The sequence below is a fragment of the Phalacrocorax aristotelis genome, chromosome 1 (genome assembly GCF_949628215.1).
Source record: "Phalacrocorax aristotelis chromosome 1, bGulAri2.1, whole genome shotgun sequence".
In the NCBI taxonomy this organism is placed as follows: Eukaryota; Metazoa; Chordata; class Aves; order Suliformes; family Phalacrocoracidae; genus Phalacrocorax; species Phalacrocorax aristotelis.
Genome location: NC_134276.1, coordinates 20246112 through 20270486, shown reverse-complemented (window position 1 = coordinate 20270486; position 24375 = coordinate 20246112). Strand labels below are relative to the sequence as shown.

The following is a 24375-nucleotide window of genomic DNA, read 5'->3' as shown; positions in this document are numbered from 1 at the left end:
TTTTACTGTCATCTTTTGAAGCTAAGCACAGCTGTGATGGAGTTCTTGGCTCTTGTTGCTCCTACAGGGATGTTGAATCTTAGTATGCTGTTTTTCCTCTTAGAGAGGCTCTTCGGCACTAAGATTTTTGAACAAGGTCCTGCATGCTACTTCAGATTAAATCAGGGATACATCATCCATCCCTCCCACCATCAGCTGATCTATGAAAGAGGCATGAAGCTAATGTTGCAGAATCAAAGTTATTTTGAGTTGGAAGGGACCTGTGGAAGTCATCTAGTCCAACCTGCTGTGGGACCAACTTACATCAGCTTACTCAGGATTTGTGCAGCTGAGTTTTTGATATCCCTAAGGATAAACACTTCTGGTCTCTTTGGGTAACTTGTTACATTTTATTACTGTCATTGTTAAACTTCTTTCCTAATATCTAATTGGAATTTCCCTTCTTGCAACTTTAGACTTGCCCCTTATCCTACCACCACAGACCTCTGAGACGAATCTGGCTTCTCTGTGTGGTCCCTTCAGGTAGTTGAAGACAGTGGTGTTGTGTTGATAGTCTCTGAATAGTGACAGTCTACCTGGGATAACTATTTGTCTTTTAACATGTAGTCATTAAGCATATAAATTAAAAAAAAAAAAGTAGTTGCAGGATGCCTGTGGGTAACAAATTGTACATGTGAAACACTATTGGTGGTATTCGTATCAGGTTATCTGTTTCAAACCATAGCATCCAGTTCTGGTTTGATATGAAGTGTTAACAAATACACAATGTATGTGGGCAAATTATTTGAACTAGTGTTTAATTTGCTCTTGGAGCGGGAATGGTATAGACTTGCAAGAATCAATTCTAGGCTCACAGCCTGATTTCAGCAACAAAAAGACTACTTTCTGGCTGAACAGTATTAAACTTTAGAAACATTGCTGAGTGTAGCTTTGAACCTGGAAGGACAAAATGAACTAATTGTGACCTATGAGTGTAAGTGTTCTGACTTTTAGTTCCTTAAAAAATAAAACATTAGTTCCATTAATGTTAGTTGAATATGGAGGACTCTCTTTTCTTGCTTAATGATATAACATACTGATCAACTTGTTAGAAGATTTCCATGAGAACTGCGTTTCTTTACTCTAGATTTCAGTTGGTTAAATCTTAACTTTTCAGATTTGGTCTTTGTAGAATAAGTCCTCTTCAAGCTTTAAAAATTTCCTTGATGTTTGCATTCTGTGAATGAACCCTGCAGATAGTTGCCTTCTATGTTGTTTTCATGGGTCATAACTTAAAACAAATGGCATGAAGTAATAAAAAGCGGAACTTCTTAAATTATATTAGTGAAGATATAAAAACAAAAAAGATGCAAGAAATAATTAGAAGGACTGAGTAAGAAAATTCGTAACAGTAATGTGATGAACCTTTGAAAACAACGGATGCCTTGATGCATATTATTTTATATATTCCTTCTCCTGAGCATTTTTATGAAGTAACTTGTCTTGATTAGTGTGCTTCGCATCATTTTCAGAAGGAAATCAGTCTGGCTTTTGATCTAAAACTGATTATTCGCCCAGTTTCACTTCTCAGAGCTTTTCTATGCATAACCTATAGCATTTGGGTGAATGTGTACTGCAAACTTCTTGGATCACTAAAAGCTTTAATTCTGAAGTAACTTTTCCGTTAGCTGAAAACTCCATGGGGGCAAATTAGTGGATACATTTGTACTATAATGTCCCTGGCATGAAACTATCAGGGGCGAGATAAATGTTTCTTAATATTGTGCTCTTAACTTTACCGCATAAATACATTATGACTTCTGTCTTTTGTCCTTATGTGACTATTGGGTACTGAACTTATTAGCGTTCCTTTCACTATTAAAAACAGATTTGAATGGATGTGTCTAGTTCCTAAATAATATAAGCTGACTAGAACAAGCATTTCTGCCACTAGCTTTTGTTTTACTTTGATGGCTTTCAAGAGCCCTTTTACTTCTAGGGGTGACGGACTGTCTGCAGACAACAATGGGTGAGGATGTCTTTAGGCGCCCTTAACTGGTAGGATAGATAACCATCCAAGTTTGGAAGCTGTGTTAATGATGTATGCAAAGCTGCTGGAAGGCACAGTGTGCAAGCATTGCAGTAACATGGCTTCTTCTGGACTGGTCACTGGTCAGCTCTGAGCACTGGACAGACAAACATGGAGCTGTTAGCTCTTAGCTGGGTAAATACAGCCTTAGGCCTGGTTTTACCCTACTTATCTTGAACACTGACTGGAGGCACCAGAAGTTATGTTTTGCTTTCTGAGGGAGCTGGTTTTAAGCATGTGACCTGACTTGCTGTCTTTGTAGAAGTTTTGGGAAAACTTTTCCTGATTTTAGGGTTTGAAACAATCTCATCTCAAAGACTTGCTGTAAAATATAAAGTCAGTGTTTGAGTTGAACTAAAAGATGTTTGGGTAAACAGCTAGCCAGTGTCACTACTGTGACGCTGCTGCTGAATGGGCTTTTGTTCTTCTAAACTTTCTAATATTCACTCCTCATGTATCCTGTGCATATAACAACTGGTTGTGTCTACTGTTACAGGCTTGAATATGGTTTTGGTCCCTGTTTCAGGACATAGTTGTTGCTATAACTGTCATCTTGCCTAGTAGTTCATCTTGCTCTTCAGGTTCTCTTTCAGTGCTCCCTGGTCTCCTTTCTAGGGCTGTATTGTATTTCCATTGCCTTTCCTGGATCACTTCCCCTGTTTTTCAGGGTAGATGGGATCGCAGTAGAAGAAAACAGATAATATCTGATTGTTTGAGAGAGGATGTGGGGAGGAAGATGTCAATCAACCTGTTTGAGATCTTATTGCCTTTCCTTGAGGGAACAAAAAGGATCTCCATGTATTCTGTCGTGGTCTGATCAGCTTGTCTGTCCTTTGAAAGTTTTGTAGGACACATGAATGTCATGCAAAAAGATAGATCTCTTCATGGCATGATACTGATGCTAGATGAAGCAAAACTTGCCTTCATTTTTTTAATGTGTTTTAAAGAAAATCCAAACCAAAGAACCCCACATAATCCTCCCAAATCTGCAAGTTTGATTTTAGAAAATGTAGCTCTGAAAATCTGTTTTGTCATTTATACTAAAGGTTGAACAGACATTTGTAATTAGGTCACTTATTCTGAGCAGTATAAAACGGCAGTAACTTGATATTTTTATTGCTCCAGTTCCTTAACAGGGTATGTTTCTGAACTGTAGCAAAGTACAAAATGTTTCCATCTAAATGCTGGATTTCATCTCACCAAAGTGCTATTTGCTTGTAACAGTATCGTGTGGTAGACAGTCTTTCAAGTTATTCAAGAGGTACTGATTTAAGAGGAGTCAGATTTCACACTAGTATGAGTTCATAAATTCAAGACAACTAAGAAGTTATCACTTCTTTAGATTTGAAGTGAGTTATAGCCCTAAAGCACAGTGTTAAGTGTCTAAATTTTTAAAAAAATTTGAATGGAGATTTAAGCAAATTCAAATCCTATGAACTCGTATGGGGGTTTCTCCTGTGCCACTCTAGTCCTCTGCTCCTCAGCAGAACAGCGTATGAATCATAGAATAATAGAATGGTTTGGGTTGGAAGGGACCTTTAAAGGTCATCTAGTCCAAGCCCCCTGCAGTGAGCAGGGACATCCCCAACTAGATCAGGTTGCTCAGAGCCCTGTCCAATCTGACCTTAAATGTTTCCAGAGATGGGGCATCTATGACCTCTCTGGGCAACCTATTCCAGTGTTTCACCACCCTCATTGTAAAATTTTTCCTTATATCCGGTCTAAATCTACCCTCCTCTAGTGTAAAATCATCATCCCTTGTCTCGTGACAACAGGCCTTGTTAAAGATATTGCCCCCCATCCTTCCTGTAGTCCCCCTTTAAGTACTGAAAGGCTGCAGTAAGGTTTTCACTGCAGCCTTCTCTTCTCCAGGCTGAACAACCCTAACTATCTAAGGCTGTCCTTGTAGGAGAGGTGCTCCAGCCCTTGGATCATTGTTGTGGCCCTCCTCTGGACCCGCTCCAACAGTTCCATGCCTTTCCTGTGCTGAGGGCTCCAGAACTGGATGCAGCACTCCAGGTTGGGTCTCACCAGATCCGAGCAGACAGACAGAATCACCTCCCTTGACCTGCTGGCCACGCTGCTTTTGACACAGCCCAGGATATGGTTGGCTTTCTGGGCTACAAGCGCACATTTTTGGCTCATGTCCAGCTTTTCATCCACCAGTACTCCCAAGTCCTTCTTGCAAGGCTGCTCTCAGTCCCCTCATCCCCCAGCCTGTATTGATACTGGGGGTTGCCCCTGATGAGGTGCAGGACCTTGCACTTGGCCTTGTTGAACTTCATGAGGTTCTCACAGACCTACCTCTCCACCTTGTCTAGGTCTCTTTGGATGACATGTCATCTTTCTGGTGTGTCAACTGCACCACTCAGCTTGGTGTCTTCTGCAAACTTGCTGAGGGTGCACATGATCTCACTAAGTCATTGATGAAAGTGTTAAACAACACTGAGAGGACCCCATCTTTATCAGAAGATTCACATTTACCTTTGCAGCCCTACCAACTACAGAGCCAAACCAAAATCAGGCTGGAAGGGACTTCAGAGGTTACTTAGTCCAACCCCTGCCTGACAGCAGGATCAGTCATACCTAGCCAACTGTCTGTCAAAAATGGGTTAACCTGTTCTTTATAATCCTCATGTGATGCGATTACTTTTTCTTGCTGTGTTAAATGGTGATAATGTGGCCCCATCATTAACAAATTGCCAGTATACTTTTCAGTTAGACCCACTGTCCTTATCTGCTTTTTTACCTTTGGCTTACAGGATACCTGTTCAGGTTCAAAATAAAGTGTTGGTTGCCAAGGTTGTGTGGCTTGTTTTGGGCTAACTAGAGTTCTTTTACATCTAAGGAGTCTTTTGTTGGCAAACATATTTTTGTTAATGATCTGGTATTTGGACATGTGTTTGAAAGCATCTCGGATGAATTTGTGTACCGAGATATGGGGAACAAATATCTGCAGGGGGGAAAAGGGGAGAACAACTTGATAAGCTCAGTTCCCTTGTGTGTATCCCATATGGTTTGGTTTCCTGCATCACCTCTTAAGTGTTTCAGGGACAGTCCCACTTAACCTCACTTCTGTGCTGTGGTGCCCAGCCAGGTTGCGTCTCCTGTTTTCCCTGTAACCCTAGTTGCTGAGGTCTTGAGTTCTAGTTTTGGGTGGGGTAGGTTTGTTTGTGTTTTTTTTTTTTTTCTTTTAACCTTCCTCATTTTTAACTGATAATGCTGACATCACCCTGAAAGGTGTGGAATAGCCTGGGGACTCCTTCAGTAACAGCTGTTTGTACATGTCTTTTGTTTCTGTGCTGCACCCCAAACCTGTATAGATGTGAGCAGGAGTGTGTTTCCTGCCCAGCTGTTGTCCCTGCCTTTACTCTCAGATGAGGGTAGTAACACTTTCTAAAAGGAGGCTGAAGTAAATATGTTTTCTCCCTGTTGTGGTTTAACCCCAGCCAACAACTAAACGAACACTACACAGCCACTTGCTCACTCCACCCCTGTGGGATGGGGGAGAGAATCGGAAGAGTGAAAATGAGAAAACTTGAGGGTTGAGATAAAGATTGTTTGCAGTTTGAAATGATGCATTTTTATTTGGCACCTTGTATTAATTAATATCCTAGTATACTAGTATAGCCACATACTAAATGTCCACATACTAAAATGTCTCAGAATAAGCATCTAAAACTACTTTGCCATTCTGGGGGGAACATGATGGAAAAATCCAAAATAGTTGCAGTCAAGTATTTGCATTTGAAATATGTAATGATTTTCAATTTTGTAAAATTACCAAACCTATTTAATGCATGAACATTTTAGGTAGTTGAGCTGAATCATAATGGCTAACAATAATATCAGAAGCAAGATTGGTATTCTGACATAATAATTAGTTCTTATATTAAAAATATTTTAATTCTCTATGTGTTTTGTTAGCTGAATTCCTAAACTCTGCAGTCAAAATGTCACATTTGTGGTATATGTGTGTGACTCGTGTTTACTGAGGAGATTGTACGTCAGTGTCTGACATACAATTCAAAAGAAATAAGCTCTATTTTCCTTAATAGAAGGTGCATCTTCAGTCTTTGAGAACAGAAATAGAGACCTAAACCCTGCAGGAAAAGACAAAACTAGCATGTCAATAAAAAAGCCTAAATAGAAATAATAATAATAAACACTGAAGTGCTACTGATAGTAGTGAGCTGTTTTGCTTAAAATATGATTTGACTTTTATACGAAGTCTATAAAATTGAGGTAATGACAGAAACACAGTAGTCCATATATGTCTGCAAGTAGAGTAATCTTGCTTTGATAACCTCAGTAACCTCAACTTTGCCAGTAGTATTGGGGAGAACAGAATTGGGTTTAAAATTGCAGGTTTTAATTTGCAGAGAGATTATTTTAGCATATGTACTTTTTCCTTCTTAAGTCAACTAAGGTTTTACAATAATCTTCATAATAATTATTATTATTTAGTTGTGGTAAAATTATATGGAATAGTTGTATTTGACTGTACAATTGCTAGCTATTGTAATACTGCTTTGAAATCTGTTTCATTTAATTACGTTTCCAAGGCTCCTTTTCTGGTATTTTTAATGTCTGTCTTTACACAGATAACCTAAATGCTGTTTAAAATCCACAAGTCCCTGCTTTATGTAGCTTTATGTTAATCAGGCTTTGTTTTAGAAATACCACATTCTAGAGTCACTTGGTAGAACTATGCCTGAAGTCTTTTCTGGGAAGCTCTTTTTTCTAGTGGATTGTAACTATAGAAGATAATGAAAGTATTTGTATAAATGGATTAGGCACCAAAACTTTCAGAAAATCTGTGTTTTTGAGATTCAGAACTTTGTCTCTTAATCCTGTGAAGATCTTTGTGTTCCCACAACAAGCTGGACATAATGCGGTTGCTGTCGCAGAAGTGCTGGCAGTCTGGATCCAGCTTGTGAGACAGTTCAGTGCTCTGAAAGCTGCTGCTAGGTCTTCATTCTTTGAGAGGAGAGGATTGCTGTCACTTGACTCTGGGAACTGTTCTACAGAAGTGCCTCAAAATTGTCAGCTAAATCGCAGCACTGAGAAGCTGAGACCACTTGAATTGCTGTAAATTATAGGTGTATAAATAGAGGAACAGAGCCAGGGTTTGTGGTATGTTTGGAGATCTTCACTTAACTGCAGAAGATGAAGAATGTCCTTGTAGCAGTCAAAGTGGTTATGGCTTCTAAACAGTTTACCTGCTACTTGAAGCCCTATTGAATTTACTGGGAAGAGGAAGTCACAGAACGCTTGAAAATTATTTTCTAACTCAGTTGTGGTTAGGGCAAGGCTACAGGGTGCTCTTGCTGTAGTAGCTGTAGCATGGCAGTGCAGTACAGCTTTTAGGGGTTAGATGGAGCAAGATGAAGGTAGGAGAGGAATAGCTGCCTAGGGTATTGATGACATGCTGTGAGCTAGGATGCACAAAGCTCTACCTCGGTTTGAATGAGGAGCCAGCTGAGAGTTTATGGGTCAGGATTAATAGGACCACCAATGTGGAAGACATTGTGGTAGATGTCTGCTACAGACCACCTAATCAGGAAGAAAAGGCCTTCTTCATACAACTGGAAGAAGCCTCACATTGCCAGGCCCTTGTCTTCATGGCAGGACTTCATCCACATCAGTATCTGCTGGAGGGACAGCAAAGGAGGGCCCATACAATTTGCAAGGATTCTGGAATGCATTCATGGTAACTTCCTGACACAGATGGTTGAGGAATAGAAGAGGGAACATGCTGTGTTGGACCTCATACTTAAAAACAAGGAAGAACTGGTTGCACGTGTGAAGGTCAGGGGGAAGCCTTGGCTACAGTGGCTGTAAGATGGTGCAGTTGAGGATCCTGAGAGGAGAAGCAAGATAAAAAGTGGGATCACAGCCCTGGACTTCAGGAGAGACAACTTTGGCCTGTTCAGGCCAAAATCTGCTTAGAAGAATCCCATGGCATTTATCTTCACTTGCAGGAATTTACATTATCATGACTCTTCATATTAAGATTGCTAGGGAATAAATGTTGTCTTGATTATATTTTGAGTATGCAGCATCCAGAATCTAGTCAGTAGGTGGGAACTCATTGTGCAGCTGTGGCTTTCAAAGTTCCTTATTCAGCAAGTCCTTGTGGTTGGTGACTACCATCAGGCTCCATACTTGCTGTTGAGAGGGCTTGATGCTGCTCCCTGTAACAGCATCTCCAGATGCTCTTACACAAAGCGGCTTGCTTGTTGCTGAGTGGTTGCTAATTTTTTACCTTTTCCATGCCAGCTTAAATCTTTGACTTTCATCTTATACTGCCATGCTTGTATAGGACAATACCACTTATTTTAGGACCAAACAACTGTGCTGCAATGCTTTATTTCAGGCCATACTTTGTTTCTTTTACCTCCCAGTCCTAATAAATCCACAACCTTGGCAGCAATTCCCATTGCTAGTGTAAGGAGAAGATATTTTGCAAGATTTTGGGGAGTGTTCTCCTAGAAGGTGGTACAGCTGTGTTGCTACCTTGGCATATATCTGAGAATGTATAGGAAGAACCTGGGTAGATGCCAGCATTTAAATATAGGTAAATGAAGTTGTATGTTTAGATGAGCATGGACATGTGTGGGAGCACATGTGGCGGATAGCATGGTGCAAAAGGCCTCTACAAAAACACAAAGATGCTGGATTTAAACAGATAAAACTCCCTAGCTTTACATGTACAGGCATTCAAATGGTTGTCATGAGTATAACTTTTCAATTAGAGGCAACTAGACCTCAATCACCTTGTCTGGATATCAGTGTTGTCTGCTAGGGAGAGAGTCTAGTATATGTTTATCTTTTTGTAGTTCTTTAAGAGTTCTGAGGCTGGTCAAGTAGCTGCTGTGTATTCTCTGAACATATATTTGAGTAGTGTAATGCCTATTAGCATTAAGCCTTTAATTCAGTACAACTCTTCCAGGAGGTGGGTTTCAAAACTTAACAACTGTCATGTTCTGATCAGGCTGTTAAAAATGTCTAATGAAGTTTAAATTGGAAGTCAGATTAATGGCAACCTTGTTTGGTGTTCAGGCCTTGGAATAAAGGTGTACTGTTCACTGCAAATGAGAAGTGTGATATCTACAAAAAGGGCACAGAAATATACAGTGTCACTTAAAATGCGCAGAGATGTGTGCTAACCTTTTTGCACTGATTCTTTGAGAGAGACTGTGGTAGCTTTAAAACCATATCTTACCTGCTCACTGTTTGATCTTCTCTTTCTCAGGGTAAACAGAATAGCTTCAGATTTCTCCAGGCTCCATAACTGACAGCAAGCGAGGTTACTGTTTAATGGATTGTTTAGAGCTTAATTTTCTCCCTGTTCTTCAGGGAATTGGTGTCTCTGAGAAAATAATTGCATGCTTGATGAGGACAGAAACTTTACTGCAGTGGTCCAACAATCTGAATACAATTGTGACACTATTTGAGAAACTTAAAGCAAATGGCCCATTCAGAAACCTTACGTAACTGTGGCAGGTTTGAGTTTCCAGCAGATTTGAGTTTGCTGTTTTGATTATCATCTGATGTGAGAGGAGTCTTAGAGTTTCAAGTTCACAATAAACCCATTCAGAGCCACTCTTTTATTAGTCTGAACAATATCTGCAGAGTTCTCTTCATCTTTGGCTTTACTAAAAGAAACTATTTAAACTTAACCAACAAGCAGGGATCCAGGAATTATAAGCAGAGTATCATTTTGTTTTGATACGGTTGTCTGTTACTTTGAGCTCTATCTGGAATGCCTAAATGACCCCATTTATCTTTTCTGCATTGTGGAACTTTTAGTACTGTTCCATCCAACCTACTTATATTTAAGACTTCAAATTACTTTTAACCCATTTACTTGGTTAAAAACTCTGGCCCTGGGCATTCCTGCCACAGAGTCTGTCTGAAGCTGCAGGTATTAAATGTCAATTTTGGATTATATTAAATGTGTAGCCTTTTTCCCTACCCTCATGTGCAGTTCAGCATAACAGGAAGGACAGAATGAAATACTGACAGGTGGGAGAAGGTTAGAGTTGGAAAAAAGCAGGTATTTTCTGTGTGTTTTAAGGGGAAAACTGAGATTTTACAAGTCTAGGATCCTGTTTGGATTTTTTTAAACCCCTCCAAAACCACAGAAGTCAAGCTGGCTTTGTTCCCCTGTTTTCTTCTTGTAGACTGAAGTCTTTCCTGTCGATTGTGGGATCCACTGTAGTTATTCTCCCATGTCCTCATTGCTCCCAGACTTGTGGACTTCTGCATGCTCTCCTTCAGGCAGCTCCTGGGGTTTACTTTGAAATTCTAGTGACTGTAAATTGTGGCTCTTGGCTCATATATGTGAAATCTCACGCAATACTGCAGAGTTGAACGTGCTCAATAGCTTTGGGAGAAGTTCTGATAGCATACATTCTACTTCAGAAATCTTTTTCAGAGTTGAAACAAATTGAGATATTGAAGCTTTTTAAGTGTGCGGGTCACTGGGGGGTGTTTCAGTGCAGGTTCCAGAACTGTACCTTGGAATCTCCTGTTGTAGTTCTGGAGATTGATTGTTTTCTTTTGAGATACACCTATTAATTTCTATCTTCTCTGAGAGAGAATACTGACTTCTATCATGTGAAATTCTCTTAAATGGAGACTGGGTCTTATTCCTCTATACTGCGTTATACCTGAGATATATTTTGGGTAAAGCAGAATAATTTTTTTAATTAAATCTCCTGTGGTACATGGTGGTCCATCTTCTGCTGTAGAGAAGTTCTTGGGCTTTCAATTTCTTTATATGTGGGAAGGTATTTTTTGTGTTACGGCTCACGAGTATAGCTAGGCTGATTAAAATAGATGGTTTGTGCAGAGTTCGTAGGTGTCAAGTTGGGATCAGTGAAGTCTGAAATATAGGGATAACTACTATTGAACTAGAAGACTACTAATACTGATTTTTGTTTTTATTCCAGGAATGTACTCCCGAGAACCTGGAACTGAAAAAGAAGATTTTTGGTCAGTTAGATCTTATTGTTGGTGACAGTGTTATTTTGAGCAGCTCGACATCTTGTCTCTTACCGAGCAAATTGTTCACTGGCCTTAAACACGTTAAGCAGTGTATTGTGTCACATCCTGTAAGTATGATGGCATTTTTTTGTTTTGTAGCATCAGTAGTATAGGTGTTAAAATGAACTGCATCCCAAACTCCTCCCTGCAGACTAAGAGATATAGAAGGACATTTGGAGTGTTTGTATGCCATCATTAGTGTGCAGGGCTTGACTTATCAGAAAAGCTTTAGTTTGGTCATTCTGTGAGCAGCAGCGTCTACTAAATTGAGAGGATATATGCATGTTTCATACTGTTGGCTGAAGATATGTTCTGTGTAAGCTGTTGTGTTCATATTGTTGCATGTTACTCAAACTACTGGCTCTCAAAATGTAGGAATTCTGTCTTTTGAAGACAAACCTATAAAATTCCCTACTTCCTTCTTGTGGCAGTTAGTCTTTTCTAGGATCCTTTTTTAGCTCCTGTTTGGTAACAGTAAGGATCCAAGCAGTGAGCTGCATGTGCTTGTCAGGTAATGTCCATGAAAGATGGAAGCTTTTGACTCTGATTTCTTCAGACTTCTGATGTAGAAGCAGTATACCTGAAGACGGAAAGCACGTGGATGAAATGCAACAAATTGTATTTGGAGTTGAATTTGCATGCTTTGTGACCAGCTGAGGCTTGGCAGTAATGCAGAAATGGCATGACTAGAGATGGCAGCAGAACCTCAAAATGGTGAAGGCTTCCTGTGAGCCTCTGTAGAAGTCTATGTGGGGCTGCCAGACAGCAGTTTATCACATCTCTTCTCAGCATGGATGAGCATTTTGTCTTGATCACTGGGATTCTTACTGTTTCTGTTTTCTACTACTCAATAGCTGATGAATTTGTTAGCCTGATTAGTTAGTCTTAGTCTGGTGTTTGACAGATCAGTTAAGAGGACTGCGGTTATAAGGGTTTGCAGTATCTGGAGAAAGGTACTGCTCCGCTTTTTGCTATTTGGTAACTACACGTTGCCTCTCCAGGGCATCCCTCAGGGTGTAAAGTAAATGTCAGTTCCCTGGGCGTGCTCAAGAGTGGCAGTGCGAACACAAAAACACAGCACTACTTCACTGTAATTTCTCTACAGCTACCTGTAGCCTAATGCTACAGTGTCAAAGCATTTGGTCAGTCCCTTTCTTACACCCCTCCACTGCCACCATTGTGCCTTGGGGTGACTGGGAAGCAAAAGGAACAAAAGGATTGGTGGTTTTCTGTAAAATTAGTTTTCATCCCCTTTTAATTAAAAAAAAAAAAAAGTCAGACTTCAAGTATGTATCTGTACCCAGGTTTAGCCTTTCTCCAGTCTGAAATTCAGTAGTTCCATATCTTTCCAGGGTTGTAACTTTCTGTAGGGCAAGAGAAGAGATAATGTCTCTTCTAGATTTCTGTATTAGGTAGCTATAGCTATGATTTTTTTTTTAATTAATTCATGAGCTTCTGCCTCTTCTCTGTTTGTCAGTCTTTGATTTTACATTACTCTTTCTTATTGTTTTCCCAAGTTGGTCTGTACCAGTTGACTTGTTTAGTCTGAGCTGCAGTCTTCATAGGAGCCACTTCTGAAACCAGGTTTTATCAGATCTGGAACAGTAGCTAGTCCCTGCATAACCATTTTTGAGGTTGCTGTTGTAAGGATAAATGTATTTTCTGAAGTAAATACTCTGAAGTGCCTTAAAATGTCTCATTGTTCTGAAATGGCTTTGCAATCCAACTAAGACTATTTTCATAGTAATCTCAGCTTCACTCAAAGGGGAGTATACTGGAGAAACTGTGAGCTACTGTACTCTTCTGGGGGCCTTTCTGCATCTATTATATCAGGAAACATGCTTGCTTTGTAGTAGTTGTTGGCTTTTGGTGTTTTTTGTTTTAACCATGGCCTTACTAACACCTTGAACGTGACAGTAGGACATGGGGAATGGTGGCTGCAGGAGGCAAGCAGTGCTCCGGAAGACACTCCGAAAACAAAAAGTGTGTACTATGATATACCAGAAAAAATTAAAAGCTAAAGTTGTAAAGCCTCTGGCACAGGTGAGCATGTTGAGGAGAAATGAAATGAAATGCCCAATGGGCAGAAGGAGCTCATCCCTTTGGTTAGCATAGCAATACATTCAGTAATTAGAAAAAATAAATGAAATCACATAGCACAGCTCTATGATAGAAATGCACACAGTACTTCTAGGTAAAGCTGTTCTCTGCAAGCAGTTTCAGGAATTGTATTGGTCTTCTGCAGAGCGGTTCATTTCTCATGTACTGTATATGCCTGCTAGGCCACGCAGCTAGAAATATGGAGATAGAGACTGTGTGCCATTGAGTGAAGTCCCTTACTGTACAGGAACAGGAAGCCAAGTAATCTAATCACCTTAAATGTATTAAGCTCTGTTAATTTTTCTTTAACTCCACTACTCCTGTTGGAAGTTGTCTTCTAATTTTTGTTCCAATCTTATTAATAGTCCATCAAATTAATTTGATGTTTGTGGGCAGCTTTTGTGTAGCTTAATTCTTCCTCTGTGTTTACTTTGTCATAGCTGTTCTTAGCTTTCATTTTCATAAGGTGAGTAAGATAAGCTCTTCTCCCTGAAGAAAGGCTTTGTACTCCCCTTCTCATTTTTAGAAACTTTCTCCCATCCCATTTTCATCCACATTTTTGCACTTTTAGTTTTTACCAACATCTATTATCTCATTCCTTAAAAAACTGTCTTCCTAAGTCTCAGTGTGCTTATTAACACACCCATATACTCCCCGTGCCAAGTTAATGAAATAGAATGTTTCAGTAAGATGACTGTCAACACTAGAAATTTATAATAGCCTCAGTCTTTCTCAACAATTAACTTGTCCTCTTCCTGATTGGAACCTGTGATATACTTAAAGGTTAGAAAAGCCTTCCGAGAATTTCTTGGTGCTTGCAGTGGTTTGGGTCTTGCTAAATTGCCTGTCACCATGCCAGTGATGGTGTCCATCATGCCGTTCTCGGCATTGGTGGTGGCACTGCCAGAGAGACTGATGTGAGAAAGATAATGTTGGAACACAAGGCTCTTTAAAGGGGGTGAAGTGTGTTACATCAGTAGTTAGAGCAGATGTAGCCTACAACAGGTTATCTGTTGGTCAGACCCTATAGTCAAAGGAAGTACTGAAGCAAGTACTGAAAAGAAGGAACATCAGAGGAAAGTCTGCTTACACATTGCTGTGACTAAATCCTGTACTTACATTTACACGAGCACAGTTAAGAACAGTTGACTATAAGAGAAGATGGTGAAAGAATCAGTAGTTAATTACCATCCTTAAAATGTCAGTGTTATTTCTAGTAGTAATTTATGATGTTAGCACCTTCTACTGCCTGGAAACTTAGACTGAGAGCTGAGTTTAATACCTTAAGAATATGGCTGAAGGACTGCTGCTTTTGGAAAGAGCGTGCAGGCAGTGTTATGCCTTTAACACTGTAACCGGAAGAACTTTTGGCGGTTTCTAGGCTGTTCGTTAGAATTTTTGTTTATTACTTCAAAAATACATAAGTCTTGACTTGGTGAGAAATTACATTTGGGAATAGTCAGGGAGAGGTAATATTTTTCTCAAAGTAGGTACAGTGTTTGAAGGTAACCTGTTCTGCAACTTTTCAGAGTATGTTTTATGTGATACCTGTTACTGTGTTTAGCATCTGTTTACAGGCTTGGGCCAGTAGCAGCTTATCTATTAAGTGTTGCATCTTACAGGTAGTATTTAGCAATAATTTTGTTATAAGGTTCCAGAACATCTGAAAGGAAATGCCTTGATTCATTTGGAAAGACAGGTGGTGACCATATGTCTTAGAACAACAAACAGCCTGCATATTGAGAAAACATCAGTTACTCAAGCCAGTATAAAGTTTTCTAGCACTGTTTGAGTGCTATCATATTTAGTGTAGCTCCATTAACTTTGCTGGGGTTAAACAGAGTTAGATTTAATGCCAGATTAAGTATTTTTTTTAATTTGAATTAATACATCAGCGTTTATTGGATTGGTGAAGTCTTTCAGGGTCTGAAGATCAGTTTCATTGTCTCACTGGAAAATATCCACACTATTAGCAAGCTATAAAGATGCTGTATATTAACTTGTTCTTTTAATGTGTTCGTAGTTGACATCATTCTTTTGTGTTTTTTCTTGAGGTAAATCCACCTTACTTTGTGCCATTGGTTGAAATTGTTCCTCACCCAGAAACAGATGCTTCTACTACAGAGAGAACATATGCCCTGATGAAGAAGATTGGTCAATCTCCTGTCAAACTAAACAGAGAAATTGAGGGGTTTGTTCTGAACCGGCTCCAGTATGCAGTGATAAGTGAAGCCTGGAGACTTGTGGGTGTATGTGTATCTTTTTTTTTTTTTTTCATATCTCTCTCTCTCTCTCTCTCTCTCTCTCTCTCTCTCTCCTGGCTTTGTAGATGCAACAAGCGAGATTGTATATTTAAATTTCCTATAAATTTGTGTCACCTATATTAGACTGTTCCTTATGAATTTGAAATCTATATTAACATGTAAATTAAAGTCAGAAGTGATGTTAACTCTACCCTAGCTAAAACCTTGACATGATGTGAGTTATAAAAACCAAAGACTGAGAAAACCAAAGGGATATCATAACTATCATTTATTCTGCTTTCTTTTCAGAATACTGTCATTTTCAGGACAACCAAAAGAACAATCTTAAAAGCGCAGAAATCAAAATACTGAGTTTTCTTTTTTTCTAGGTTGTCTCATCATTTCCTGTTATTTTCTGAACGTTGCTGGCCTACTGTACAGTGGTTATGAAAATAATATTTTAAATGGGTTTCTCTTTGGCCTTTTAGGAATTGCGCTCATAGATGCGTAGTTATTTGATACTTTTAGGTAAAGACAGATTTCTCCTCCTCCTGCCCATTCAGACTTCTAGCTGAGAATAATTTTTTGTGCCCCTCCAGCTTTTCCCACAGTTACCTGTTCTGTGCTGCAAAGTCTAATCTTTCATCAGGAAGAACTGAATTATGAGTCTATTGCTATTCTGTTGAGAAGAGATTCAACTGGGCTTGAGTAGGGCTTTTTTGTCATGGAAAGTGTTTTGATTTTTCAAGCTGTTTAAAACCACCACGCATACAAATATAGGTAAAGATCTTAAAACCAAGGTAATATTAACGTACTATTTTTAAAAGCAACTCTTTTTCCAAAGCAGTATATAAACATAGTTGTTGAACTGATTTTGCTTACCTCTAGTTAGCTTCCATAGCAACACAATGATATAAAAGAGGTGATGAATAATGGTAAGTAAACCAGTATTGTTAGGAAGGAACTAATCTTCTACTGGAGATGTTTCTTTAAACTAAAAAAACCTGTTTCTGTTATTAAAGAAGTTAATACAAAGCCTTAAGTATATGATAAGAAAAACCCTCCAGAGAGCTGTAATCATGTTGAAAGAGACAGGATGGAAAGGATAGTAACCTCTAAATTGTTCTTTAAAGCCTAATAACCATAGATGAAAAAAATATTTTGAGAATAAAAATGTAAAAATTAATACTAAAAAATTTGAACAAGGAAGGTAAGTCCGTGGTGAAAAAGCTAACTGAAGGGCAATGTTCATTGTTCAGGAGGTTCCCACACTGTAACCTTTCCTTGAAAGGAAGGGATCTGAAGCAGAAGTAGAACAAATCATGCTAAGAACAAGATTTTTGGAGCAGGAAAAAGTCAATGGGTAATGTCAGAGTGTGACGGAGAAATTAAACTTATCCAAGAATCACAAAACTCAAATATGAAGTTGATGAAATACTGATTTAAGCACCGTTTTACACACCAACCAGCATTAAACTGCAGAAATGGAAGTTAGTACTTACATGTGAGCAAATACTTTTAAAGAGTTCAAAGTGTTGTTGGGAAACTGGACCAGTAAGTCTGATAATGTGTAGGCGTATTGATACAATACCCTTGGTCAGCACAGGTATCTGAGGAAGTAATGCCTCAAAAATCTAGTAGGATTCTTTCATGTCTCTGAGAGGCATAAACTGAATTGTGGAAGTCGCTGCCATAGAAACCTAGGATGCTAAAAGCATGAATGGGTTCAGGGAACATTTAGACGCATTCATGTTAAAGGAAGACCGTGCAGAAGCAACCTCCGGTTGTCGAAGTCTCAAAGAGTGGACTGCTGGGAGCTGAGGCAGTGCATATCATTGAAAGTATCACTCTGTATTTGGTCTTTGGTTAGGGAAAGAGTGTAAGAACACTTAATTGGCTACTGTTGGAAAAGAGGTACTGATTTGAGGTAAACCTTTTCTATGAACCTGTATGGATGCTTTTTGTGTGGGTGGGGGTATATGAATAGTAACAAAGCCGTGCTTGAAGGCACTGACAGATAATGGAAGTTGCTTTCATTGTGCATCATCAAAGTTCTGGTTTTGTATAATTTTATTGCTTTTCAGGCAAATACACATTTAAACTGTAACAACTTTGGCTGTTTCCGTTCCAAAAGCCTGGACAAATACCAGCTGTCAAAGGTGTATAGTTTCAGCTGTGTGACTTCAGGCTACACTCTGCCTTTGGTGGGAGGAGAATCACTGCAGATAGTTGAGAGCTGCAGGCCTGGGGCAGTTTCTGTGTTATTGAAGTTGTGCTGCCAATGTAGACATTTTTATTGCAAGTTATGTTCTTCTGGTGTTTCTATGTTCACAGTGGGGAAAAATACTTCTTGCTTCTGATTGTTAAGACACTTTTCAGTCCTTACTGTTAAAAATGTCAGCCTCCCCATCTCTCAGTCTTTGAGAGGCTCCTAAAAATCAAGTTTTACTCACATTGATTCCTTCTGGTAACAAAAGTTTTCCTTAGCCTAAGAAGCACTGGGAGTGGAAGATAAACGACGAATGTTATCAGGAGAGACCTATTAATAGAGCATTCTTGTCCAAAATGACCACACTATTAATCCTTTTGTAATTAGATATGAAAACTATGAGTATTGGATGAGGCAATCCACCTCAGCTTGGATGCAGAACACAGACGTTCTTAGAAAATTACTCTACGAACACTGTGGTATTTTGATGCTAATACTTGTATATTGCTTTTGACTAATGTAAAAGAACAATGAGACAGAACCATAAAACATAATTTCAAGCTTATTTGTTTTATTGGTGGTTGTAAAGGTCTGAACAAATACCTTTGCTTACAGTTACATGTCATAAATTGATCAGTGCTTTTATTTCTGTTATAAATTTCCTTTAATTTTAACATGGCAAGTGCTTGAGAAAAATCTGTGGTGTTGCTGGAGGACTGTTGTATTTGCACTGCAGTGTATCAGTTCTTTACCACATAACAAGGACATAAATATTCCAGATATAAATGCTGCATGAGAACCAGGAGAGAAACATAGCAGCAGTCTCCAACTGTTTTGAAGCCACTTGAAATGATCTTAAATAAGCATCTTTTAGGTAAACAACTGTCTGTTTTTTGAGGACTTTGCTGAGATACAAGCTTGAAAGTTCTCATCTGCATCCTTTCCTCAAAAATATTTATAGTAATGGCAGGGGAAAGACCTTATACATGCACACGTGCACATATACCTTTATCAAAGTCCAAGTTCAGACACCTTGGCATGGACCATCTCTCTTTTTTTTTCTGTCAGTTGAGCCTATTTCATTCAAGAAACTAATGGAAGCTTCTCCGGTAAAAGTATTAGTGTACTGTTAAAAAAGGCATTGGTGGTGAGACAGACATGCAGGTGCAGCTGCGCTAACAACATTTATCTGGAAAACTATCACAAATGGACTGTGCAGCTTGCGTGATATGTTTTAGTTCCTAAATGTAGCTCGGCAACTGACAACCTGCCAGGCTCTCCCTTTTCTTTAGCAGTGATGCACTGCGCTGTGTGATGGGTGAGGCATGGGACAGAGATTGTACAATGCTGAGGACTTTGGCCATGTGGATAATTAGGAATGTGGATTTAAGGATACAGAAATTTGACTTTACAAGAACTTAGAAGCAAAGACCATAGATTGATTTATAGGCCTAAAAGAAGGAATTCAAGCAAGAGCTTCCCTTTGAGGCAGGAGTGCTACAATGAGATGTTTTGGTGTGGATCCAAGTTAGTCTTTTGTGTGACAAGATGTCTTTTTGAACATTGTTTTCATTTCCAAGTCATGAGCACTTGGGCAATGCAGGAACTTTTGGCATCAGTTATCTTTGTCTCCCCATGCTCCACATTTATTCCATGAAAATGCAGGTGCTGGGAACACTCTGGTCTGTCTCTTTAAGGTCACATGTCTGAAAACTTTCTGTAGGACCACATAGCATGTGTGTGATTGATGTTCTTGTAGGTTTCTTATTTATGTTAATTCTTAGGCCTCTGTTAGAAGGGTTGCAAAGCTGGTTATGATGGCAGTAAAAAATGTACTGTGAGTTGTTGAGGTTGAAGATCTTTATTCCATTCTTCTCAACCCTAAATTTTGATCTTATAAATTTGGAACTGTTAGGATAATCTGTAGCCAGGAATAGGAAAAATATGTCAAACAGCTTTCTCTGTTATTCCCTGTTACCATTTATTTACTTTCTCATGCCTCCATTGACAGTGGTCACTGGTACATCTGATTTTGTTCATAACTCCTTCGAGCAGAGACTTACTACTTTCATTTGCGTGGGAAGCACCCTGGGCACTGCTGACACTATTACTGTTGCAAAAGAGTTAGTTAAATAGTTTTTGTCTTGTTCTGAAGGTAAGGTTTTGGTTGACTTCATCCAGAAAATAAAAATCAAACAGTTTCACCAATGCTTTAGATCAGAAGTCTCGAACCTTACTCTGAACATCTAGGACTGTCCTTTTACTGTGGATTACTGAGTGAAAGCTTATGTTGGTGAAATATCTTTCTAAGCATCACCTGGAATCACAAGGAGGTCATGAAATACAGCAATAGAAATAGTGAGGATAACATGGCAGTTTTTCAGCCCTGATCTAATTTGAGTTTCAGCTCCTTTTAAGAACCTGCTAAAACTATTTTGCGTGGTGGATCATGTCTTTAGAGTCTGTATTTTCCTCTGTATAAGCTTTTGATGCTGTCTTAATGTATGTTTTCTTTAAAAGTAGGTTTTCTTTTAGGTTATAGTACTTGTAAAAGACAAGAAGAAGGGGCAATCCTGCCATTCTTGTAAATCTTTTGGAAAATAAACAGTCAAGGTTTGGCTGTATGTCCATTTTAGTTCACTTTCACAGCAGTCAGGTGCATTGGCTTCAGTCCCTAATACCTGTACCTATCCCTTCTCAGGTGACTAGCTTGGCAGTCCTTAAATGCTGGCAAGATTTTTTTAAATTCCGAATTTCTTATTAGTAATTGTATTATAATGTTATCCAGAGGACCTTTCCAAAAGAGCAAAGATAAGGTAGAGGATTAATAGAGAGTTAAACATCTAGTTCCAGTGACTCGGAATAGGGGGGTTATCATAAAAGGAAGTTTAAAGGGCCAGGGAGAAAAATACTGTTGACACTGCTTCATACAGTGAGTATGTGAGGTGAGTACAGGTGCCGTGGAAGGAGGAAGATAAAGACCAGCAAAGTAAGTAGGTGTGACGTGTGTAGGACAACAAGTTTCTCAAATGTGATGAAATGGAAAGAGATGGAGCTGGTAGAGGGATCTAGGAGAAAAGTCATATGCTCAGAATGACAGGACTGGAAAAAGATCTCATCAGGGTGTGGATCGAAGTGACTTGATTTAAGTGATAGTGAAGAGAAGGGTGTAACAAGTGCTGCTGAGAGAGAATGCATATATTAGTAGCAATCAAAAAAAAAATACTGGATTTCAGAGATACAGAGGATGAAGTGGCAAATTTGGAGACAGGAAGTACATGGCCCAGGAGGGAGTGGAGTCCAAAATAACTCTGTAGATGGACCACAGGGAGAAGAACATGATGAATTCGTAGTATCAGGAAAAAGTAAGATTGTTTTTTTTGGCCATGTCACATTTAATATGATTAGAAACCAAGTCAGTGACAGGAGCTACAATGAGGGTGTGACTCACAGATGTAAAGACTGTTGATTAAAACCAGGCAGGTTGGGTCAGGGCCTAAAGGTGGAGACTGCAGAACTGCCACACATTTTTGGAAAGGAGAGAAGGGTCCCTGCATAGTGAGGTGCACTAATAAAATACCAAAGGAGCATTAGGATAATACTTGGCATCACAGGAGATTAAAATCTCCAGGAAGATGAAATTGTGGTATGTAGTGTCATAAGAAGTGTGAAGGATCCTGAGCTAGTCTAGATCTTGAAGTTTGACTGGCCATTGGGGTCACAGAGGATTTTGGTGGAATTTATTTTAAACTAAGATCTTAATTCTGTGGCTGTGAAAGCTTCTGGTGAACTCTAACACACTTCCTATTCTCTCTGACAAGTCCTTGAGGGGAAGGCTTACAAGAAGGATTACCCAGGATGAAGAGGATGAAAAATCCCCTTGGGAAGATTGTTTCACACCTAGACTTAATGAAATTGTATTGGAACACTTTCTTGTTTGTCCTAGCATATGCATCAATCCTTGTGGAAGACACCTTTCTGACCTTGTACCCACCCTGCTGAATCATTCCACCAACTTATGATCTCCTTAACAGACGTGGGAGTAGGGTTATTCCCTAGGGGAAGGCAGTCTAACTTGTTTCTCATTTGTGTTTTTCATTTCTGAAGAGAAAAAGTAAAAAGGCTTTTTTTCTCTAAGAGGGTCTATGTGACAAGGAGAAACTGAGCTCACATGTATAGAATAACATATCCCTCAACTGGAGGGATCTGTCATATTTTCCTTCTGGTAGCAGCAATTTTTGCCTTTTAGCAGCTGTAACCATAAAACTGCAGCTATAGTCAAAAGGCCAAGAACAAAGCACTCATCTCATGATTCTGAGTGCACCTGGTCTTCAAATGTCAGTACCAGAACTGAGGACTATGGTATATAAACAAAAAAAATCAGTTTGATTGCAGATTGTTTTAAAATTAAATTCTGAAGTGTTTCAAGAGCCTCTTAACTATTTAATGCTATGTTTGGATGGAGCAGTCCCAACAGAAAAGTGCTTTTGTTGATTCTGCTGCTGTTTTTCAGAGAAATTGTGTTGTCATGTCAGGGGGGAAAAACTTTCACAGAACTTATAGTGCCTGTGTTAGTTACACTGATGCTGGTTCTGCAGTCTAAATGTGAGGCTTGCATTCAGTCCTGTCTTTACACAGACCTTCCTGTCTAATTCTTGACAAATTACCTTACCATGCCTATGCCTTACCTTTAAGTTGAAGGAAATCATGCTTCCTTATCCCTGCCATTTTATGTCTAATTAAATTGTTACCAGAGCTGCGTGTTCCATATGTGGTGGGTAGATCTTGATAATTATGTTAGCTTTTTCTTTTCGAGAGAGAGTTCAAAAGCCACCTGCAACAGCGATTCAGCCAGGCTTATTTTTAATAGGAGCAATGCCTACTAACAGATCGAGCCTTGAAGCTGAGTCTTATAAAAGGCTCTGTTTAAGCCTGAGATAATGAAATTTGATGTCTGTGGCCAGCTGTAGAAGTTATGTTGGCCCTTGGCTTATAATTTTCTTTTAAAGTAACAGTAGATGTAGCTGATGAACACAGGGAAGACACTCTCGGTGGGATTCAACTCACTTAAGATGGGATTATTACAATGTAGATATTGATATCCAAGGTCCTTGGTCATCTTTCAGTCGGTGAGGAGAATTAGGCCCTTTTAGGACACAACTCATCTTACCTTTTCTTGATGCCTGCTTTAGGATGATGCTGATTTCTTTTTTTTTTTCCCCCAGTGATTATAGAGAGACTCTAGATATCTAGCTCAGATGTCAATGTCTGTAACGGGTCAGGAGAGCTGTTCTGCATGCCCGTAACACTAGCTGATCACTGCTACAAAGGAGCATTCAAACAGGACCCTGTGAGAGGCAAAGTTAGCAGAAAAAAGACCTGTCTTTGAACAAGCAGATGAGTATACATATTGGTATTCTGCAGCTCAAAGGGGCTTGTGGAGAAAGAGGCACTGAGTAGGGAGAGCACTACAAGATAGGGTGAGAAGGCAAATTAGAAGCAGTTCAGCATGTCTTCCATCATCTTAACCAGAAGCAAATGTGTTTATGTCTCTGGGAATAAAGAGGACAAGTTCCTGAAACCAAGCTTTATCTGATGGAATTGGTTAGAACAGGTCTTAGTTAATTCCTATCTTTCTTGTAGGTGGAAAACAACCTCATATAATAAATATTATTCTTCTCAAGTAAATCTGTAAGGTAATGAACCGAAACTCATTTTTTTATAAGCCTTCATGTGCTTGCCCTAACCTGATGGGGGCATTGGCTTTCTTGTAAGTGCTACCATGTGGGTGGAACAGCAGTGCTCCACTTTTAACAGGAGAAATACTTAATTTCGTGTACTCCATATCCTAGCAGCTTTGAGATGTGAGGCTGGCAATGAACTCGAGAACCTGGGCAGGTTGAGGCTGGATAGGTTGAATGTTCAGTAAGTTCTGTGGGAGGGAGTGGCAGCTGCATAGCCTGTGTGTTTGGTCCCAGCCTTGTTTGCAGGTGACCTCAGGGGTAGTACCCACTGCTGCACCCCTGTTCTTCCAATTGTGACTCTGCCCCAAAATCCAGAACTAAGAGAATATGAAGGGAGGTGTAAGATTTAGCCAAAACTCCTGTGTTTAAAAGGGATGGTGTAGTTACTTGGGTTTGGTATAAACTCTTTTGGTCATGTGCTTACATATCTTAGAGATGTGAATGAGTGTTTATACTGAACCACAGGAAGGCTTCATAATAGGTGGACGTTTCTGGCAAATGGTTGTGTTTCTGTTTGCAAGCTAACTGCTATTTCTAGCCTTAGTTTCTATTACTTCTTTATTTTTTATATACAAAAAGTGGGAAATTTTGCATTAAAACCAAACATTCACAAATCTTCCTTCCTGTTCTACTTTTGCTACTTAGGAAGGAGTAATATCTCCTACTGATCTAGACCTTGTGATGTCTGATGGATTGGGAATGCGATATGCATTTATTGGACCTCTGGAAACCATGCATCTTAATGCAGAAGGTAGGTAGTTTAAAATGGTTATGAATAGGAAGGGAAGGCTGATGTTGCACAAGTCTCTGGAAATGTTACATAACAAACCAGGTTAGGATTGCTGCAACTATGACTTGTCTTTCTCTTCACTGTAATGATAAGAAAAGGAAAACCTATCTAAAACTTGAGGTCAGATGGAAGGAAATGGATATTGATTATGCTATTGTAAATGATCA

General features: G+C 39.3%; 1 protein-coding gene across 7 annotated transcripts in view; it reads left to right on the top strand.

Moving 5' to 3' along the window:
* CRYL1 (crystallin lambda 1) overlaps positions 1-24375 on the top strand; it is a 63195-nt gene that overhangs the window by 22576 nt on the left and 16244 nt on the right. For 6 of the 7 annotated variants that reach the window (XM_075083134.1, XM_075083167.1, XM_075083141.1 and 3 more), the window contains 3 exons: positions 11029-11190; positions 15277-15471; positions 24064-24169. In XM_075083134.1, the coding sequence (XP_074939235.1) occupies positions 11029-11190; positions 15277-15471; positions 24064-24169 (463 nt within the window). The remainder of the gene's footprint in view (positions 1-11028; positions 11191-15276; positions 15472-24063; positions 24170-24375) is intronic. The other variant, XM_075083176.1, reaches the window with a different exon arrangement.